Consider the following 18,521-nt stretch of genomic DNA (forward strand, 5'->3'; position numbering starts at 1 on the left):
GTGCTGCGGGCTGAGAGAGGGGTTCTCGTGCTGCGGATGTGGGACTGGGTGTAAAAAGCCTGACGGAAACGACAGCTGTCCCCTTCCACGCTGCAGGGCAGCCTCAGCCAGCCTGTTGTTCTGGTGCATCGAAACCGCAGCGCGGGGTCTGGGGTGTGTTTTTAATTTGTTTGAGGCCACACTGTCAGCATATCCACAGCAAGTGAAAACAGGATGAAACACAGGCGCTTTTTTTATCTCAAAAATACCATCCAGCACCACATTTCTTGTAAGAATAGAGGTTTAGCGTTTACAGCAGATATTTCGGACTGTTCTCCTTTCATTTCCTCTTTGCAGTCTCTTGTCCACTCTGCACGGCTGCTGGAGCATCGGGAAGGGAGTGGAAAGGCAAACAGCAGAGTGGTTACTTGAGCAGAGACCGCTCGCTTTTTTCCTAATCTCTAGATCTCGGCTATTGCTCCTACATCTGTGGAAAGAGCTGACTTAGGCCAAACTCTCCTATCTCTACTATGCAAAAGACTCTGGTGACGTTTTCTAGCACCTGTGTACACGTTCGGCAGTCATTAATTTGCGTGCTAAACCAGCAGCTCAAAAGCTGGCTGATGCCAGCTGGGCCTTCTTGCAATTCAACAAGAAATTAATGCAAAGCGCTGCTGAAAAAAAGAGCATCTCCTGCTTTTACTAGGAAATTAACCTTCCCAGCTTCCTGCTAACCCCTGGGCTTCCTGCTCCCCCTTCGCCCCTTCCCGGTGGGAGAGCCCCGCAGGGTGCTCCCGGCCGGTGGGTGCTCCCGGCCGGTGTCCTGGCACCAGCCCCGCCGGTTTCGGGCCTTCCCAGCCGTTCGCATCCCGCCGTGCAGGTGGTCGGGGGCGGGGGGGGGGGGGCAGTCGGTCGTGAAACCGCGCCCGAACCCGCTGCCCGGAGCTGCCGTGCGATCGCGTCCGCACCGCGCGGGGCCGCTCGCCGTTCCCGGGACGGTGCCGTTATTTCCGGGGGCTCGGGGCCCGCGGCGGCTCCCCCCCGGCCCGGCCCGGCCCGGCCCCGCCGCGTCACTCAGCGTCCGGCGCCGTCCCGGCGAGCGGCAGTGCGGGGCCCCGCCCGCGGCCGGTCCCGGAGCAAAGGGCTAACGGAGCGCCGGGGTGCAGGCCGGGAGCCGCGGGGCCGGGCCGGGAGGGCGCGGAGCGGGGCGGCCCGGTGCTCGCTGGGCGGCCCGGTGCTCGCTGGGCGGCCGGGGAGCTGCCGCCGCGGGGGGAGGCCCGGCCGAGCGGGAGCGGGGCGGTGCCGGCGGCGGTAACGGGGGGAGAGGGGGGCGGCCGGGGGACGCCGCGGGCCGGGTACGACGCGTCGCGATCAGCCGCGCTGAGCGGCCGGGCCGGGGGGAGCCGCCCGGTCCCGGGGAGCGCGGCCCCCGGTGCGGAGGATGGACCAGTCGGTCGCCATCCAGGAGAGCCTGGCGGAGGGGGCGACCTGCCGCATCGTATCCTTTGCATCGGGCTCGACTGGCGCAGACGGGGGGGCGGGCTCCCCCTCTTCCCCCTCTTCCCCCTCTTCCCCCTCTTCCCCCTCTTCCCCCTCTTCCCCCTCTTCCCCCTCTTCCCCCTCTTCCCCCTCTTCCCCTCCCATCTCGCTCGGCTCTTCCTTGACCCTCAGCCGAAGGCGGTGCAGGGCATCCTGGCTGCTGGGGAGAGCGTGGAGAGCCGGCTCCTGGGCCTCGTGGAGAGCTGCGGAGAGCACGCGTGGGTGCTGGAGCCGTACCCCGCGGGACGGCGGCACGGGGAGGGAGGGCAGGGGGGTCCTGATGGGAAGAACGTCGGCAGAAAAGGCAAGAGCTCTGCAGGTCTCTTGTAGGCCTTGGAAACCGCCCAAAAACTCCTTCCTATCCCAAAGATTTCCTACCAGGGTGGAGTCGAGCAGGGCAGTGATTTGAGGGTGTTGTGCCTTGGCATTTCTCCCGCTGTACGTTATGGACGGTTTGTGAGAAAAGCCCAGGCCCTTAAGGTTTTGGCCTGTTGCTTTTTGCCAGTAACATAAATACGTTATTTGAATGACGGAGTAAGCAGGTGGGTGGGCGCATGATCAGAAGTTGCTTTGGGGTTTGCATGAGGCCGCGCTAGCAGGCGCTGCTGGATGGGATGGGGTCTGTCCGTACCTGCAGAGATGCCGGAATCAAGGAGGCATGACCTCCGTGTCTGCTCCGTGCTTGCAGGATCTATGTGTACACTCACCGGCGGATGGCCATCACAGCTGAGGATGTCTGGCTGGAGAAAGTTATCCCGATCACAGAAGGGTTTGCAGTGGAAGAAGGTACTAACACACTTAGTGGCCACCTCCAAAGAAGGGGATGAAGGGGTTTGGAGTCCAGGCTTTGTTGTTCTACTTGCTGAAATTCGAGATCTATTCAGCCTTCACATTTTTTTCTTCAATTTGTGATCCCTGGTGACACTTGTGCGTCACATGGCATAGCCGGAAGGGCCCTGCTAGATTAATTGCTCTGCAGTCCAGAGCACCCGGTGTCCTACCAAGCCCGTGTGTAGGACATGCCTCCTGCCCTGGCAGGTTTGTTCTGCCTGTCTCCGTTCATACGAGGAGCATTTGGGGTTTGAGGAACTGATGGAGCTTGCTAACCTCAAAGTATCAGTGTGGTCTGCAAACCTGTTGCTTAGCTTTGTAACTGAACTTTGTTTTGCTTTTACAGTTGTACCTGACAGTGACCTTCGTGTCATCGGTGAGTGCTGTTGTTGGTTTAGTGCCTGTTACGGGTGTTCCTGGGCCCTGCACCCACTCAGTGAGGCAGGAGTGGGGGCTCTTGGGATCGGACTGTTGTCCGGGGGGGATTCCTGCTGTTGGGGAACTCGGTGTGCTGTTTGCCACGGTTCAGTTCATGCTAACAAGTATTGTCACCCCAGTTCAAACAGAGGAACGATTTTTCTAAATGCTTTTAAACTGCTACTGTAAGATAAATTATTGTCACCGAATGATCAGAATAAAGATTACTATAAATGCTGATTTTTTTTATATTTTGAAATGGTATTCTCATGTAAAATATGGAAAAGGAACACGATAAGAAGGCACAGGGAGACTTGTTGAAGTGTGCGTGCGTGCACACACCAGCTGCTGTAGAGTGGTTTCTGAAGGCTTGTCAGCACTAACCACAAAGAGCACTTCTTCTCCCAATGCCTTTAGGCTCTGACGTGACTATCCGGATAAGTTTGGAAGACGATTGCCTCACGGTGCGGTTGCCTTTTGGTTCCCACACGCGCACGTTCCTTCAGGAGGTCGGCAGGTGCAGCCCAGGTACGAGCTCTGGCGTGTGCTGGATGCGGCCCGCGGGTTGGCGGTGGAGCTGCGGGCAGTCTCGGCTGGCGTGTTGCGTTTGCGCGTTTCTTCTCCGCGTGGAAGAGCGGAGTCGGCCTCTCTGTTGCTGAAACTTGCACGGAACCGTGATGATTTGCAAGCGTGAGGGTTCGGCGTGGTCAGACAGCTCAGCAGAGACGATCAGCGTTTTGGCTGAGTCGATGCGAGCACCGTGACCCCCAACCGCGCCGTTTGTGCGGGCCAAAGGCCGAATCGAAATTCGTTTTGGATTCTCCTGGGTCAACCCCCCGCGGGAAACGCGCTCGTAGCTCCCGCCGCGGCTGCCTGTGGCCACGCCGGGGGCGCCAGTGCGGCGCTGGGCTGCGGGGGAGGGCCGGGCCGGGCCGGGCCGGGGCGGGGCGGGCGCTGGGGCCGGGGCGGCCGGAGGCGCCGAGCTGCAGCGATGTCCGCGGGGGAACGGCCCCGCCGAGGTGAGCGCGGGGAGCCGGGGCGGGACGGGGGAGTCGCGGTGCCCGGCTCGTCGCCGGCCGCAGCCCGGCGTCTGTCCCGGGGCTCCCGGAGCCGTGCAGCGGCGGCCGGGCGGCAGCTCCGGTGGTCGGTGTGCGGGCAGCCCGCAGGCACAGCCCCCCGCAGGCACAGCCCCCCGCAGGCACAGCCCCCGGGCACAGCCCCCCGCAGGCACAGCCCCCCCGCTGCCTCCGCGCCCTCTTTGCGGGCAGCGGGAGCGAAGCCCATCGCGCAGGTACCGCGGAGCGGAGCTGCCCGCACCGCCGGGGCTCCGTCAGCATCGCCCCGTCCGGAACCCAGCAGCCGCCGAGTATCCCGGGCGCTGCTTGCGAGGATGGCCGGGGTTTCTGCGGCTTTGCCGCTCTGGTACCGCCCGCCGTACGCTCTGTTTGCCGCCTCTCAGCTGCTACGGGGCTCCGCTGCGGCGGTTCTGCTCTCTCGGCGGGATGTCTCTTCCTCTCGCCGGGTGGGTGTTTGCTGCACACGCCGAATCCCCGCGGCTCCCGGGGTCTGCTGCCGTTTCCCTCTTTGCAAAGTGCACGCGTGAGAAGATTCAGAGAGCTAAAACAATTTCTGGAAGTTAGTGTGGGATTCAAAATCTGAATTATAATTCTTTTTAATTTACCCACCTTTATTTAGGCTGGGCTTCTCTTAATTCACGAAGGCATGGTTTGGTATTGTTGACATTTCTTCTTTTTATTTCTATGTTCATCAGTAGTGTATTAAAAAAAAAAAAAAAGAGAGAGAAGAGATGAACTCGGTAACTGAAGCAACAGCGCAGCAGGGGTTGGGCCAAGGAGGGGATCTGGGAACATCCCCTCGGACACGGAGCTTGAACTTGTAGCTTGGAACTGGCCGGGAGAGACTCGGGCATATCTACCTGTTTAGGGTGAAAAACATGCTGAATGAGACAGAACCCTGGCTCCTTTGTTGGTGTGTTTTTGTTGTATCTGGGGCACGGTAATGCTCTGTGAGTGGTAAGCTCCTTGGGATTAGTTCTCCTATCAACTCATGCCTTTGAGCTTTGACAAAGTTGCCTTTTCAAGGCTTCATTGTGTTTTTCTTGACTTAGAGGAGTCTAGGGATTTCCCCCCCTCCCACATCCCCCTCTTGTATTAGCAGGAGAAAATGCCTTCTGCCATCACTTGGGGTCTTTTGGAACATAAATTGGTATAGAATGAGGTTTTGTCTGCTGTTTTCCAGGAATAGCTGTAAGTCATTCTATCCTTAAATGAACATGCATACTGAGTTAGAAACTTTCATACGCAAATCAAAGCACATTTAAATACTGTGTAAATGCAGCCATTTGCTAGCAGTGTGATATTAGTTCATTATATCTTCTGTGAATTAAGGCTGGCTAATGAATGAGAGCATCTATAAAGGGTTTTAAAGGTACTTTAAATGTGCTTTACCTTGTATTGCTCATGTTCCCGGTTTCAGTTAAACTCCCTACCTAAAATCCCATCTGTGTGCAGTCACAGTCCCAACTGCGGTGTTGCTTCATTTGGAAGAACGTCACTTCCCTCCAGCCGGAGTAGTGCAGTCCCACATGGACCGTTGCTCACACTGCCACCAAGGAAAGAGCGGACTGGCTAAGACTGGTATAACTAATGGCAAGGCTAATTTAATTCTTCCTTTTGAGCGCTAAGTGAGGATCCTACTTTATCCAGAAGATACGATACATTTTCCTGCTGTAGAACAGTACTATAATGTCACTGTGCGTTTTTAACAAGAACATCTTTATTACTGCTTAAATCTCCTTTAACTGCAAATCCTGTCTGACTCAGAACATGCACATTCTGCTGTTCTGTAATCTCTGCACATAGCTCTTTATTTCTGTGCCCAGTTCAATTATTGAACAAGGTCATTACCTTGCTAAAATATCCCGCTTCACATTGCTCTACCCAGAAGGATCTATACGTTAGCAATCTGTATCTAGATATGATTTGATCTAAAGGAAACAGCCCTTTTCCAGGGCTAATCTCTTTCCTGGGAGAATCCTACCTAAAACTGATTTCCACTGATGAGGTTATAATGCAAAAGTGTGATGTATGACTGTGATCTTTGGATCGTGGCAGCCGTGTCAGCAGCACTGACCGGGCACGTGAGTCTTGCTGCTCTGGCACTAATGCCTTCTGCGTGCTGGCAAGTGGCATCGTCCTATACGGGTAATAAAGCCTGCAGTTTTGCTCCCTTCCTGTTACGGAAGTAACTTTTGTCTGTAAAAGTGGAAGTTCAGGTTGGTTCTTGTCACCGTCAAGATACATTGCGTGATCGTTATTGGGAGAACTTGCAGAGGCTCGAGCAGCACTGGTTAGGTACTTAATGCCTACGGAGAAAATTTACGGCTCTGTCCCAGCTCACCGAGACAGCGCTTCGCAGCGCATCTCTGAACTGCGTGCGCTCCTGTTGGATTCTACGTGACTTTGGCTGTGTGATTTGTAATGAGGTTTGAGCCACGTGCTCTTGTGCAGCCAACATCTGATAAATCCGCTTACACAGTCTTTATTCTCAGAGGGGCCTTGGGCAGAGGAGGTTTTCCAAGCTGAGAATATGGTCACTTCTTGTCAGCTTGTTTATATTCCGCCTGCTAGGTAAAGTACTTCAAGTTCTGTTTCTGGTTTGCGGTCTTTTCCTGGCCAATGTACTATGACAGCAGTAACGCTTTAATTTTCTGGACTGTGCTCACTGAAGGAGTAGCTCAGCTGAATGACTAGAACCTTAGAATCTTAGGAACAATTTCTATATCATCATTAGATTTGTGTGCTAAGTAGAATAATCTTGAGATTGCTATTTGTGCATCCTAAACATGGAAACCCCCCGTGCAGAATCCTTTTTTTTTAACTGGTACTATGCCACTTGTAGGAGCAGAATGTTGGAACTGAAACAAAATGCTGAAAGACTGGTCAAATTTCGCTAATGTGGTATGATGTGTTTAGTGTCACACCTGTATTTAGTGATATTTTCATGGTCCCTGCCCTGTTATTTTTTTTAGGAATGCGCAGTTTGCATTGAGACATTTGTTTCTGCTGAGGTATGGGGGTTCGTATGGTGAGTTTGTACTGCACTGCCTCAAGGAGGGAGACCCTTGTGCTTTGCTATGTATTTGCAGACAGGTAGAAACCCTTTAATTGGCTCTGTGGGTTTTTGGGGTTTTCCCCCCCTTTTTCTTCCTTTCTTTGTACTTCCCGTCTTGCTTCAGAAAGGAAAAACCCGTTATTAACATACATTTTTTGGATTCCCAGGATAAAGCCCTGGATTTTGTGCTGTTAAGTCCTGGTTTGGCTTAGCTGTAAGCGAGAGCCAACAGCAACCCGCTCCAGCAGCAGGCAGACAGCGCACGGCATGCTAGTGTCAATTCTGCCTCTGTAGGGGAAGCTGCATCATCACAGTGTTTGCATAAGTGTGTTGATAAATTAAAGAACACTTTACGTTTAATGTAAAACTTGTTGATTTTTTTTTTTTCCCAGAAGTGGTTGGCTCTGATGGTGTCAAACAGAATGGAAAAAAGCTTGCAGTTAGCCTGAACCAGAGCAACGACAGCACCAATAAAAGTGCTCCCAGGTATGGTATCTCCCTCACTTCTTGTATAGGTTTGGTGAAGCAGTTGAAGAGGGGCTCGTGCACGTCAGCTCTTTGTGGAAGGCCCAGTGAGGAGTCAAAGTGGCAGCAGTGTTTCATTGCCGATGTAGCTATGCCTCCTCTCCAGCGAGGATCTCTGTATAGTGACAGTAGATACATATAGCACCAAAGTTCTGGGTGCTCCTGGGTGATTGTGTATGGATGGAATGAACTGCAGTGAGCAAATTGTTGAGGCTTTGATGTCTAGAGGAAGAAAAAGAAAGTGCAGGGAGCTTTCTGTCTGGGCTTCCTGGTTCTCAGCTGGAAACCGAGCGGGGAAGTTGGTCTCTCCGGTGCCAGTGTGTGAGGTCTGTGCACACCAGCGCTCGAGCAATCTTGCGGCTGCGTTACTTAGTTCCACCTGCCTGTGACTGTGTCCGTTGCAGTCCCCAGAGGTGGTGGGGTCTGGAGCAGAAGTTGGCAATTTTTTTGAGAAGAGAATCTGCAGATTCTAGTTAGGAGAGAAAAAAGTTCAGCATAAGCATGCTGTCAAAACTTTAGTGGGAATTTCAGCACCATCTCTCCAAGACAGTCCTGCTAGTCCCCTATTCGGGAATATTTTTGCTGTTCAGTGGGCCCAGACCTGCAAGTGTTGTTTATTTTGAATTCAGAGAACTTTGGCTTAGGGCCACTGTGTCTCATAGATACACTCTTACAATGTTACAGTTTCATTTTCCAGTTCCCAGGACTTTGTGGACCTTGTTGCATATCCTTCAAAGTCTGTCTGTGCGCTGCCCTTGGCACTGGTGTGCAGGTTGTTGACCTTCAGTTTATACCATGGGCTAGCTTGTGGGAACTCCCAAGCTGCGGCATTATTACTGTTGCAAAAGCAGTTTGCAGACCCAGGAGATACTAAATAAAACCACCGCTACCTCCACCCACTCTTTGCTGCCTCCTTTCTGGGCAGAGCTGGGAGTTTTCCACCAGCAAGCTTTTTTTTTTTTTTTTTTTTTTTTAAAAAAAAACAAACCTAGTTTTCCATTCTTCTGCTGAGGTCAGAAGGGCTGAGCAGGGCCAGCAGATGAGATTTGCATCTCCTTGCCCCAGTAAGCAGGAAAGGTGCACAGGTTTCGCAGCATCATCAGTAAGGCCTGCTCTGAATCAACAGGCTGCACCAGGTTAGCGAAAATTGTTTGTTTTTTCTGTTAAACTGGCTTATCTAGACATCTGAACCGCTCTAAGAAATGCTCATTTCAGTCTTGTTTGTTTATCCCAACCATTGATTATCTATCTTTAGTGAAACAGATAAGTGCGACTCAAGTCCTCGGTGGCAGAAATAAGCTGTTTAGGGTGTGAGTATACCCTGGGTTTCATCGTGCAGTTTTGCTTTCATTTGCAGGCAAAACAAACTCAAACCTGAAGTGACAACTGAAATGGTGCGGTCCTCCAGTGTAATGGTTTCAAACAAGGCTTCAATCTTATCAGAACCAAAGTTTGGCCTGAGAGATACTATTGTTAAATCTCAGCTAGTGCAAATGGAGGATTCCTACACACACATCCAGCACTTCAGGTAATGGTCATTCCTGAGAAGAACTTATTTTTGTGGGGGGTAAGTGAGTTAGCGTAAGCTGTCAAAATAACTCGTGTTCGTTATTTCATGTAGTATCCCTGCGAATAGGAAATTTTGTAGAAAACTATGATCCATACTTTCCAGAACAGCTTTCTTTCCTCATTTAGGCATGAGCAGAGAAGAAGTTCATTCATGTCTCTGTCAAGGCTTGCCTCATGGTTCTTGTTGAGAAAACGGCCTTTTTGAAATTACTTTTTCCTGTGCTTATTTCAGACTGTGTCTGGAAATGTGTCAATTCTGTGCACCCCTGGCCTTCTCTCTCACTGCTTCTGTTCACTACTTATCCATGTAGTTGTTCCAATAAGCTTATAAGAATTTGGGTGAAATACATAATTAGCATCAAAACTTTACTGTTGTTGAAGTCTTTTTATGCATGTCATTCTATGAATTTATCATTTCAAACTGCTATTGCACAGCTCTAGGGGTTTATTTTTGGGGGGTGTGTGTTTTGTTTTTTTTTTTTTTATTCTAGATGTACAAATGTGTATCCTTCTGTAAAACATGTCTGTAAAGATGCTACTGTAATTAAATCATTTTAGGGATTTAAACTTTGTCACATTTTCCTAATTCCCCCCTGGAAACACATTACTCCTAAATAGTTATATGTAGTGTTAAGTACAGGGGTTAATAATAGCTGTATTTCCATCAGCTGTACAATTTGCAGCTCTGGGATTTAGTTAATTTCTTTGCAGGTTTTTTGTTGGGACATATAACGTGAACGGTCAGGCACCCAAAGAGAGCCTCCAGCCTTGGCTGAGATGTGATGCTGAGCCTCCGGACATTTACTGCGTGGGGTGAGTGTCTCTTTCTGGTCCGTCCTTCCAAACCTTGACTGTGGGCTGCTTGCTCGTGAATCTGTAGCATGGAGGTGTCCGGCCAAGATGCCGCAGCTGAGGAATGTTTGCATTGCCTTAGCCCGTTGCATAGCTCTAGAGCGTGTGTTTGCATAGCCTGAAAGGGCAGTTATTCTGGTAGTGTTTGGACTCTCTGGCACTGCAGTGTTACAAAATGCCATTTTTAATTTAATGCCATTCAATTTAATACTGATAGTAATTAGCTTTACATTTAACATACCTCTAAAATCAGCATAACTGAATTTGAGTTTTCAGTTATAAATTTAGTGAGTATAAATTGATTTAGTTCTTTCCCAGAGGAAAGGGCTAGAGAGTTATAAACAAGTGCATGCATCCATGAGTTCCTTCCTCTAACAGTTTCCAGGAGCTTGATCTGAGTATGGAAGCCTTCTTATTCAATGACACACCAAAGGAAGAAGAATGGTTTAAAGCTGTAACTGACAGTCTTCACCCAGATGCCAAATATGCAAAGGTAAACGTGGCTTTTGAGGAGGTTTGAGTGTGGAATAGTTTTCCACTTGGGCCTCTTTTCCCCTTGCTTTTTCTTGTTCTCAATTGCTGTGTGTTCCAGAGGCTCGTTGTCTGCAGGTTTTGCTCAGTCAGAACTGCTCTGAAGGGAAGTAGGTGGTGTTGCTGTGCAGGGTGCCGAGGCAGGGAGTAGGACAGGAGAGCAGAGCTAGGCATCCACGTGTAAAAGAAGCTCCTGCTACCTTGGAGGAAGAGGCTAGGAAGTACCTTAGCTTCTTCCATGTCTGTCTCGACAATGCATGGTGGAAAGAGTTGTGAAGGTATCTTGGTAGGAATACAGCTTATGTTTCGGGTCCTGCTCCTTAGGTCTGCTTTGTCCCTTGTTGAAGGGAGGCCCCTTCCATGGGCTGTGTCTGTGCTGTAGGTTTTGCTTTGGACTTCAGCTTCATTTAGTGGGGTGTTGGGTCCTTCCTGTGCTGTGCTCTTGGAGTGCCTCTGTGCTGTGAGCCCAGTTGGTCTGTCAGATGAGCCTGGAACTCTCGTTTTCTTCATCTGTATTTCAGTGACTCATGTTCTGGACTGGAGGGGCGATGTGCCTTCTCTCATCAAACCTCTCCCATTCTAGTATTTAATGGAACAGGGTCTGTTTTTCAGGTGAAATTTGTGCGGCTCGTGGGAATCATGCTTCTGTTGTACGTGAAAGCAGACCTTGCTTTGAACATCTCCGAGGTGGAAATTGAGACTGTGGGAACTGGAATCATGGGGAGGATGGTAAGAATGGCGACTGTGCATGAGAAGGGATGAGATTTAGAAGAGCCCTGGAGAGCCCCTCTCCTTAGATGTAGAGCTATTCCTCCAGCTGAGGCACGCGCCTGCCTTTAGAAGCACATAGTCCTGTCCCTGTGCCAGCTCAGGGCGTTGCTAGAGGGCATTGCCATGTGCTCGCAAAGGCCTGGAGGGAGAATCTTCTCTGAAGGCTTTTTTGTCTGATTGCATGTGCTGGGCTGTGTGGGGCCTGGCTCTCATGTGATTTTGATGCTGCCTGTGATTTTGCCCAAGGCAAATAACACAAGGAAACATGAGTAGAGGAAACGTGTCTATCCAGATTAGTTTTCCTAAAGAGGACTTCCTGGCCTCTTGCCATTCCACACCATTGGAATGAAGTCTGTGCCCTTCGAATGTAGTTTCTGTGAACACTGCAGCCATAACTTGTCAAAGCTAAGCCATGTGTTTCCTCCTCCATTTACATTTTTTTATGGTTTGTGTTGAAAGATCCAGTTTGTTGCTAAATAGGTTTCAGGACTTGCTGAAGTAACTGACCAGCTCTCTTACTGATTTTAATTTCCTTTTGTATTAGCTAATTCCTGAATTACAAACTGAGTTCCATGTGCTTGCTTGCTGTGTTCTGTTGCTGCGTGCAACCCCCGCATGAGTTACTGACTTGATTTCATGAAGCAGTTACCACTAATTGGCGTTTTCAGCCTTTTCCTTCCTCTGGAATTAAATGGTCTGCCTCAATGTCGTCTGGTTTGTCCACTGCTCGTAACTCATTTGTGGAATCATCTGTTGTGTAGAAGCTTCTGACCAACATTTTTGTCTTTATCTTTCAGGGTAACAAAGGTGGTGTTGCCATAAGGTTTAAATTCCACAACACTAGCGTGTGCATTGTGAATTCTCACCTTGCAGCTCACGTGGAGGAATACGAGCGGAGGAACCAGGACTTCAAAGACATCTGCTCTCGGATGCAATTCTGCCAGTCGGATCCAAATTTGCCCCCTCTCACTATTGGCAAACACGAGTATGCTTCCCCTCTGACTGCGTGAATCGCTGCATGTGGCAGGGAGAACCTTACGAACGTACTGGGGTTGACGTGCTCTCAGCAGGGATGTGAGAAGGGGTGCCCGGTGATCAGCGCGGAAGGGTCAGAAATGCTTTACCGTAACCCTGGATTTGAGAGCAGTCACTCGTACGGTTCTGACAAGTCACTTGCTGCCTTGTGCTCTTCCAGGCCTTGTTTTATTTCCAAGCACGAAGTGGGAATGGGGCAATAATATTTCCCTAATGGGTTATGGGGTTTAGTCGGTGTCGAATATCAGAAGCATCAGTTATTAAGAGGTAGTGACAAACATGCAGAACAGGAATTAAAGCCAGCAAAGGTAGAAAATGTAGCTTCTTTCAAGTTTTCAGTCTTGTTCTCTCTGATGGAGAAGCAGACACAGCATCCACCTGATCATGTAGAGATCAGAAGAGCTCACGCTTGCTGTAGATGGTTTGAGGCACGGCTGCGGAGCTGTGCTTCCAGCTTGCGTTTTGGACATCTCTAGGCCTCTGTGCAGACTTCTGGTGTACGTTCTCTTTCAGTGTGATCTTGTGGTTGGGTGACCTCAACTATCGGCTGGAGGAACTGGATGTGGCAAAAGTGAAGCAGCTTGTAGATGAGAAAGCATTTCTAGAGCTTTGCCAATATGACCAGGTACTGACGTCTCGCCTGCCTGCAGGTGGTGCTGAGGGTGCTAGTTAGAAACCACACACGTAGTCCTTAGCCTTCTCGGTGCTGAACATCTCCCTTAGCTCATATGGGAATTGTGCTTGAGCTTATTTAAAATTAATTTTTTTGTCTTTTATTTCTTTCATAGCTAAAGAGGCAAATGAATGCAAATGCAGTCTTTGAAGGCTTTACAGAGGGAGAGATTTCTTTTCAGCCAACGTACAAATATGATGCTGGTTGTGATGACTGGGACACGAGGTATGGTGATTGCTTCATATGTGATGCCACCAATGGCTAATGTTGTCACTGAAGGAAGTAAAAGCAAAGCTAAAAAGAATTGCAGATCTAATGGCTGTAAATAGGAACGGTTCTGAGATGATTGCTGTTCCTCTCCCTTGGCTCCAGAATCCATCTCCAGTTTACATCTATTTACGTTGCTTTTCTTCCACTGTTATTTGTCAGATATTCCTAATCTTTTTCTCAGGAATAATCCATTTGGTTTTCTCTGAAGTTAGATGTATACAAAATCATTTTTAGTTAGTTTCATTCTTTTTGTTTGTTTGGGTTTGTTTTGGTTTTTTCCCCCAAGCAAAATTTTTAGGCTTTTATTTGCTGATATCTGCTATACCTACTCAGGTCAGACCAGAATCTGTGGGAAATACAACTTTGATAGAGAACTAGCTCCAGGTCATGTCAGGAAAACACCGAGTCCCTGGGGGAGCAGTGTTCTGCATTGTTACTCCCCCTGAACTGTGCCTGGAAACTGTCATTTTTATCTCTGTTTCAGTGAGAAATGCCGTGTTCCAGCATGGTGTGATCGGATACTCTGGAAAGGGCAGAACATTACTCAGCTGAGCTATCGCAGCCATATGGCTTTGAAGATCAGTGATCATAAGCCAGTTAGTTCTGTGTTTGATATTGGGGTAAGTATGTCAATATGGAGGAAATAACTCTGCTGACCTCATCCTCTGTGTGGGGAGAGGGGGAAGGAGGAGGATTTCCCTCTCCTCCCGCTTTTATAGCATCCACAGAGAACAATGGCTTAAAAGGTGGGCCAGATAAGATACTGAGATTGGACTGTTGTTTGCAGTAAGCTAGGGTTGTGCTAAGGGATACTTCAGTGAAGCAGAATAATGCATGAGTATCTGTAGGTGTTGTTTCAGAAGTGTTCTTTTGTCTTTTTTCTTATTTGCCTAATAATTTTCACAGAAACTTGCAGTGCAGGAATGCTACTTCATTGACCATGCAGCAGTGTGCTGTCAAACTTTTTTTTTTTTTCCTTTTTTTTTTTTTTTTTAAAACCTGTTCTAGTACTGTCTGGGTGGCTCTCTCACTAGTTATGGCAAGGTCCTTTACTGTTGGGTCCTGAGGAGATCTTGTAGCATTAGTGTTCTGAGCTGTTCCTTACAGGTGTGGTATACACTGGTGTGCTGCTAGGATCAGATCACTTCATATGCTTCCAGCTGTGTGGCAGCGCTCCTGCAGAGGCACAGTAGATGCCAGCTGGTGCAGTGTGTGTCCTTTTCAGGTGAAGGTTGTGAAGCAGGACCTCTATCGAAAAGCCTTTGAGGAAATAGTGCGCTCCCTGGACAAGCTGGAGAATGCCAACATTCCCTCGGTGACCCTCTCCCGGAGAGAGGTAGGCTGTGTTCGTGTGCTGTGACTCGCTGGAGAAACTGAGCGGCCCTAGACCCCAGAGGTGTAGCCCAGCGGTAGAAGTGCGTTAGATGGGTTCTAGACCCTGGGCTCTGATTCCAAAGAAGTAGAATATTTTGACTTCCAACTGCTCTCTCTTTACAAGCCCTAGAAATATTTATTTCTGTTTAGGTGCAAATTTCATTCACGGTACTAGGCTGAAACGTAGGGTGTGTTACTCCTTGAGGTGTGGGGAGAGAGAGAGTAAAAGGGTAGTTTTGTGGCCCTTGCTCTGACTTGTTTTTTGAAACACAAAAGGTAAAATCTGAAGGATTTGGAGAAGGTCACAAAACCGGCATTTGCTTTGTGTGTTGGAGACTAGAAAAGATACGCAAATGAGACATTTGAGGCTACAGCTATTTTGTTCTCAAGTTTCATTGAGGTTATTAAGGGGAGGATTTGTTTTAAAGGGCTCACTGATGCAAATGACTTGAGCATACAGAGTAAGCAAATGTAATCCTACGTAATCCTGGAAGAGACGGGATGCGGGAGCAAGAGGGTTAATCTGGGTATCTTGCTGCTTAATGATTAAACTACAGGACAGGAATTGCTGCTGGTGCTTGGCAAGGTGGAATTGGCTGGTGATGTTGTCTGACATTTGTTTCTAGTTCCATTTTGAGGATGTCAAATACATGCAGCTGCAGGTAGAGAAGTTTACAATTCGCAACGGACAAGTGCCCTGCCAGTTCGAATTTATCAGCAAACCAGATGAGGAAACCTACAGCAAGGAGTGGCTGACTGCTAATCCCAGCAAGGGCTTTCTGCTGTCAGGTAAGATCCTCATTTTCATCTCATGTTAATGAGCTAATATTGTCACCTTCTGGCTTAGTTCTCTCTGCTATTTTGAGAATGTTATGTCTATTTGCAGGCTTATTGGTTTAATGCCATTTTTAACTAATTATGAGGTTTTTTTATCATCTTTGGCAGACGCTGAGATCACAATTGAGTTGGAGGTGTTTGTTAATAAATCAACAGCTACACACTTAAACTCTGGAGAGGAAAAACTTGAAGATATCTTGGTCTTGCATCTTAGCAGGGGGAAGGATTATTTTCTATCTGTAACAGGAAACTACTTGCCAAGTTGCTTTGGGTCTCCCATTCATATGCTGTGTTACATGAGGGAACCCATCCAGGACATGCCAGCAGAATCCATTCGGAAACTTGTGAGTTAAAGACAAGATTCCCCTCCAAACCCACCAGACCATTAAAGCTAGATGTTAAGTCCCATGTATTGCTGAAGAGCCTTCTTCCATTTCCCTGGTCCGTAGTCCGAGAATGCTGATACAGCTGGTGCTCTCCAGGGCACCATCTGCGCACCTTGCACTAGTTCTTCACGTAGATGAACTAACCCATTTCATATAGAGAGCACTGACTGTAAGATCCCATTTGCTCTGCCTGCACATTTAAAAAAGGAGTGCAGCTTCTAAATGTAGACCTTCTCCCTGGAGCCTTTGGCTTTCTCCACATTGAACAGAGGTGTATATGTATATGTGAGGCATGATGTAACGTTTCCATAGAGAGCTGAGTATACGTGAAGCATGTTTATGAGAGCAGCTTGTTTTCTGCCTGGACTTTTGATATAAATGTGCCTGTTGTACTAGTCTTGTATGAAGACTGGTGAGTGAAGCCACACAGCTTCTTAACAAGTCTTAATTCTCACATGTAAGCTCTGTGAAGCGTTTTTGCAGAGTTGAATAAGAAGTTAGCTACTTTTTTTTTTTCCCCCCCTTTCTTTCTTTCCCCTCCCCACACCTCCCTCCCTCAGACCCTGATGCCACTAGAAATGAGTGATGATGCTGTTCAAGGTGAAAAGCCTATGGACATTCCAAAAGAGCTGTGGATGATGGTGGATCACTTGTACCGCAATGCTTCCCAGCAGGTTGGCAGTGTTTGTACTGGAAACACAAAATCATTTGTTTGTGTTAGGTTTAATTTTGAAGAAGATACTGGTGATGGCAATCATTGCTAACTGTGGATGTTTGGCCAATGGCAGAGAGAGATAAAGGACATCTGTGATAAGTGATCCTGGTACCCTGGGTTGCACTGTGTGTGGCATGCATCAGCAGCTGTCCTTCTGCCCTGCTGTCCTCTGCAGTGCCACAGCCTGACTACGGCTGCTCATGGTGGGATTTGGGCTGATAAATACCAATTTGGAGAGATTTCTCCAGGCACATGGTAACGATATTGCTCTATTTACCCAAATAACTTTTATTTTCCTTGAGACTGACTAAGGCCCTGCTTTGCAGGAGGACTTGTTTCAGCAACCAGGCCTCAGATCCGAATTTGAGCAAATCCGAGATTGTTTGGACAAAGGAATGCACGATACCCTCCGTATCCTTTTAGACTGATGTCCGGTAAGGCTCGCTATGCCTTAGTGATCAAAACTGAAAAAGATTTTTATGAGTCCTCTATGCTCCACCATGGTTTTTAAATTACCGACTCTCATCTTGGGCTAACCGAGATCTGCAGTTGCTCCCTACTCCTTGTAGTCTGTACGAATGCCTCTGCTAAGTCCTCGCAATGTTGATGAATGATTGTTGCTGAATTACGTAAGTGTCCGACGGCTGGCGGCAACAGCTTGCTCTGTGGAGTCAAGTGATGTAACTCAAAGTTGTGCACAATAGGAGGAGTTCTTGGAGACCTAAGCAAGGATTAATGTTTCAGCAGAAATAGGACCAAAATAGATCACGCTGTGCTCGCCTCTTCCTTAACCATCTTTGGATCAGTTGGCAGCAACCACTCGGTAGCAGAAGCCCTGCTGCTCTTCCTGGAAAGTCTGCCAGAGCCTGTCATCTGCTACAGGTTGTACAGCAGCTGTTTGGAGTGTGCCAGCAACTACCTGCTGAGCAGCCAGGTATCGCCAGCTTTGCTGCGAGGCTGTTTCTGTAATTCCGGAGGGAGGGGAGGCAAACTGTTTTATGCCAGGCCAGTGACAGGCTTTTGCTCTCGGAAACTTAATTATCTGGTAATAGAAAGGATCTAGAACTGGTGCTTCTTAGTTATTAAGAGCTGTTAGTATTTCCAGACAGGGTGATGCTGGTGGTAGATAAAGCTGCTAAGCCATTGTCATGTCTTTGATATAAATGTTGGGGTTTTTTCCCCCCTCCTCAGATCATCTCTAACCTGCCGAGGTGCCATAAAAATGTATTTGAATATCTAATGGCATTTCTACGAGAACTACTGAAAAATTCAGGGAAAAACCATTTGGATGTGAATGTTCTTGGTAAGGCGAGCAAAATAACCATTCTGTTCAGAGGGACTTTGCGGTTTGTATAAAACACATTTCTCCAAAGTGAGTGCAGTCATGGGCTCTACTGTTTTGAAGCATTTAATAATGAGCAATCCATAAAAAAAGTCGTTGCAGTAGCCTGAAACATGTTGTAAAGTGGTTCAGAGATGCATGGGTCATCACCTTTATCTTACCCGCTCTGAAGCCAGGCTCTCTCTCACTTTGACTGATTGGGGTTGGTGGAATTACTCTTGATATCCTGCTGCTGACAGGCTCTTACTGTGTCTGTGGCTTTTCTTTTTTTTTTTTTTTCCTCCATGCAGCTAGTATATTTGGTGGCTTGTTACTTCGGCCTCCTCCTGGACATCCTGCGCCCGATATAACTGAAAAGAGGAAAGCTCAGCACTTTATCCATGAGTTTCTCTTGAGAGAAGACAATTTGCCATGAATTTCAGATGCAGCTAATCTGATTTTTAGATATCAAATTACTGTAAAAATATTTTTTGTACAGTATACTGGCTTTTTTTTTTATATCACAGTATTTTATACAATCTACTGCTTTTGAAGGCACAGATCAGGCACTTTTAATCAGGTGTCACTGTTTAAGCTGTAAAGTATATAAAATTTCTAAATAAGCTGTATGTAGACAAGCAAAAATATAAAAGCTGGTATTTACACTGTATTTTATTTAACTTGTATTAAACCTCAGAATTTTTAAGTCCTTGTTATTTAAATAAAAAGATCTTGGTGCATTTTTCCAGCCTATCTGCCCAT

At 48.1% G+C, this 18,521-nt stretch overlaps 1 protein-coding gene across 2 annotated transcripts; it reads left to right on the forward strand.

Annotated features, from left to right (window-relative positions):
• The first annotated feature begins 1,302 nt into the window (after positions 1-1,302).
• On the forward strand, positions 1,303-18,512 carry INPP5B (inositol polyphosphate-5-phosphatase B). Of its 2 annotated transcripts, XM_075774221.1 has the most exons (22): positions 1,303-1,477; positions 1,657-1,736; positions 2,207-2,304; positions 2,696-2,725; positions 3,184-3,294; positions 7,293-7,386; positions 8,783-8,953; positions 9,706-9,807; positions 10,225-10,339; positions 10,990-11,106; positions 11,946-12,133; positions 12,697-12,808; positions 12,972-13,081; positions 13,611-13,746; positions 14,352-14,462; positions 15,127-15,289; positions 15,446-15,681; positions 16,284-16,397; positions 16,765-16,849; positions 17,245-17,372; positions 17,630-17,741; positions 18,071-18,512. In XM_075774221.1, the coding sequence occupies exons 1-22, from the start codon at positions 1,421-1,423 to the stop codon at positions 18,193-18,195; spliced, it is 2,595 nt and encodes an 864-aa protein (XP_075630336.1). In that variant the 5' UTR covers positions 1,303-1,420; the 3' UTR covers positions 18,196-18,512. The 2 variants fall into 2 exon arrangements, with proteins under 2 accessions (XP_075630336.1, XP_075630338.1); XM_075774223.1 differs by lacking the exons at positions 1,303-1,477; positions 1,657-1,736; positions 2,207-2,304; positions 2,696-2,725; positions 3,184-3,294 and adding an exon at positions 3,724-3,785.
• Positions 18,513-18,521: the final 9 nt, after the last annotated feature.

Source organism: Balearica regulorum, chromosome 22 (genome assembly GCF_011004875.1).
Source record: "Balearica regulorum gibbericeps isolate bBalReg1 chromosome 22, bBalReg1.pri, whole genome shotgun sequence".
Classification (NCBI taxonomy): Eukaryota; Metazoa; Chordata; class Aves; order Gruiformes; family Gruidae; genus Balearica; species Balearica regulorum.

Coding starts and splice junctions, on each gene's coding strand:
- INPP5B (XM_075774221.1), top strand. CDS start 1,421: ATGGACCAGTCGGTCGCCATCCAGGAGAGCCTGGCGGAGGGGGCGACC. Junction 8,954..9,705: donor ACACACATCCAGCACTTCAG/GTAATGGTCATT, acceptor ATTTCTTTGCAG/GTTTTTTGTTGGGACATATA. Junction 10,340..10,989: donor CAGATGCCAAATATGCAAAG/GTAAACGTGGCT, acceptor TCTGTTTTTCAG/GTGAAATTTGTGCGGCTCGT.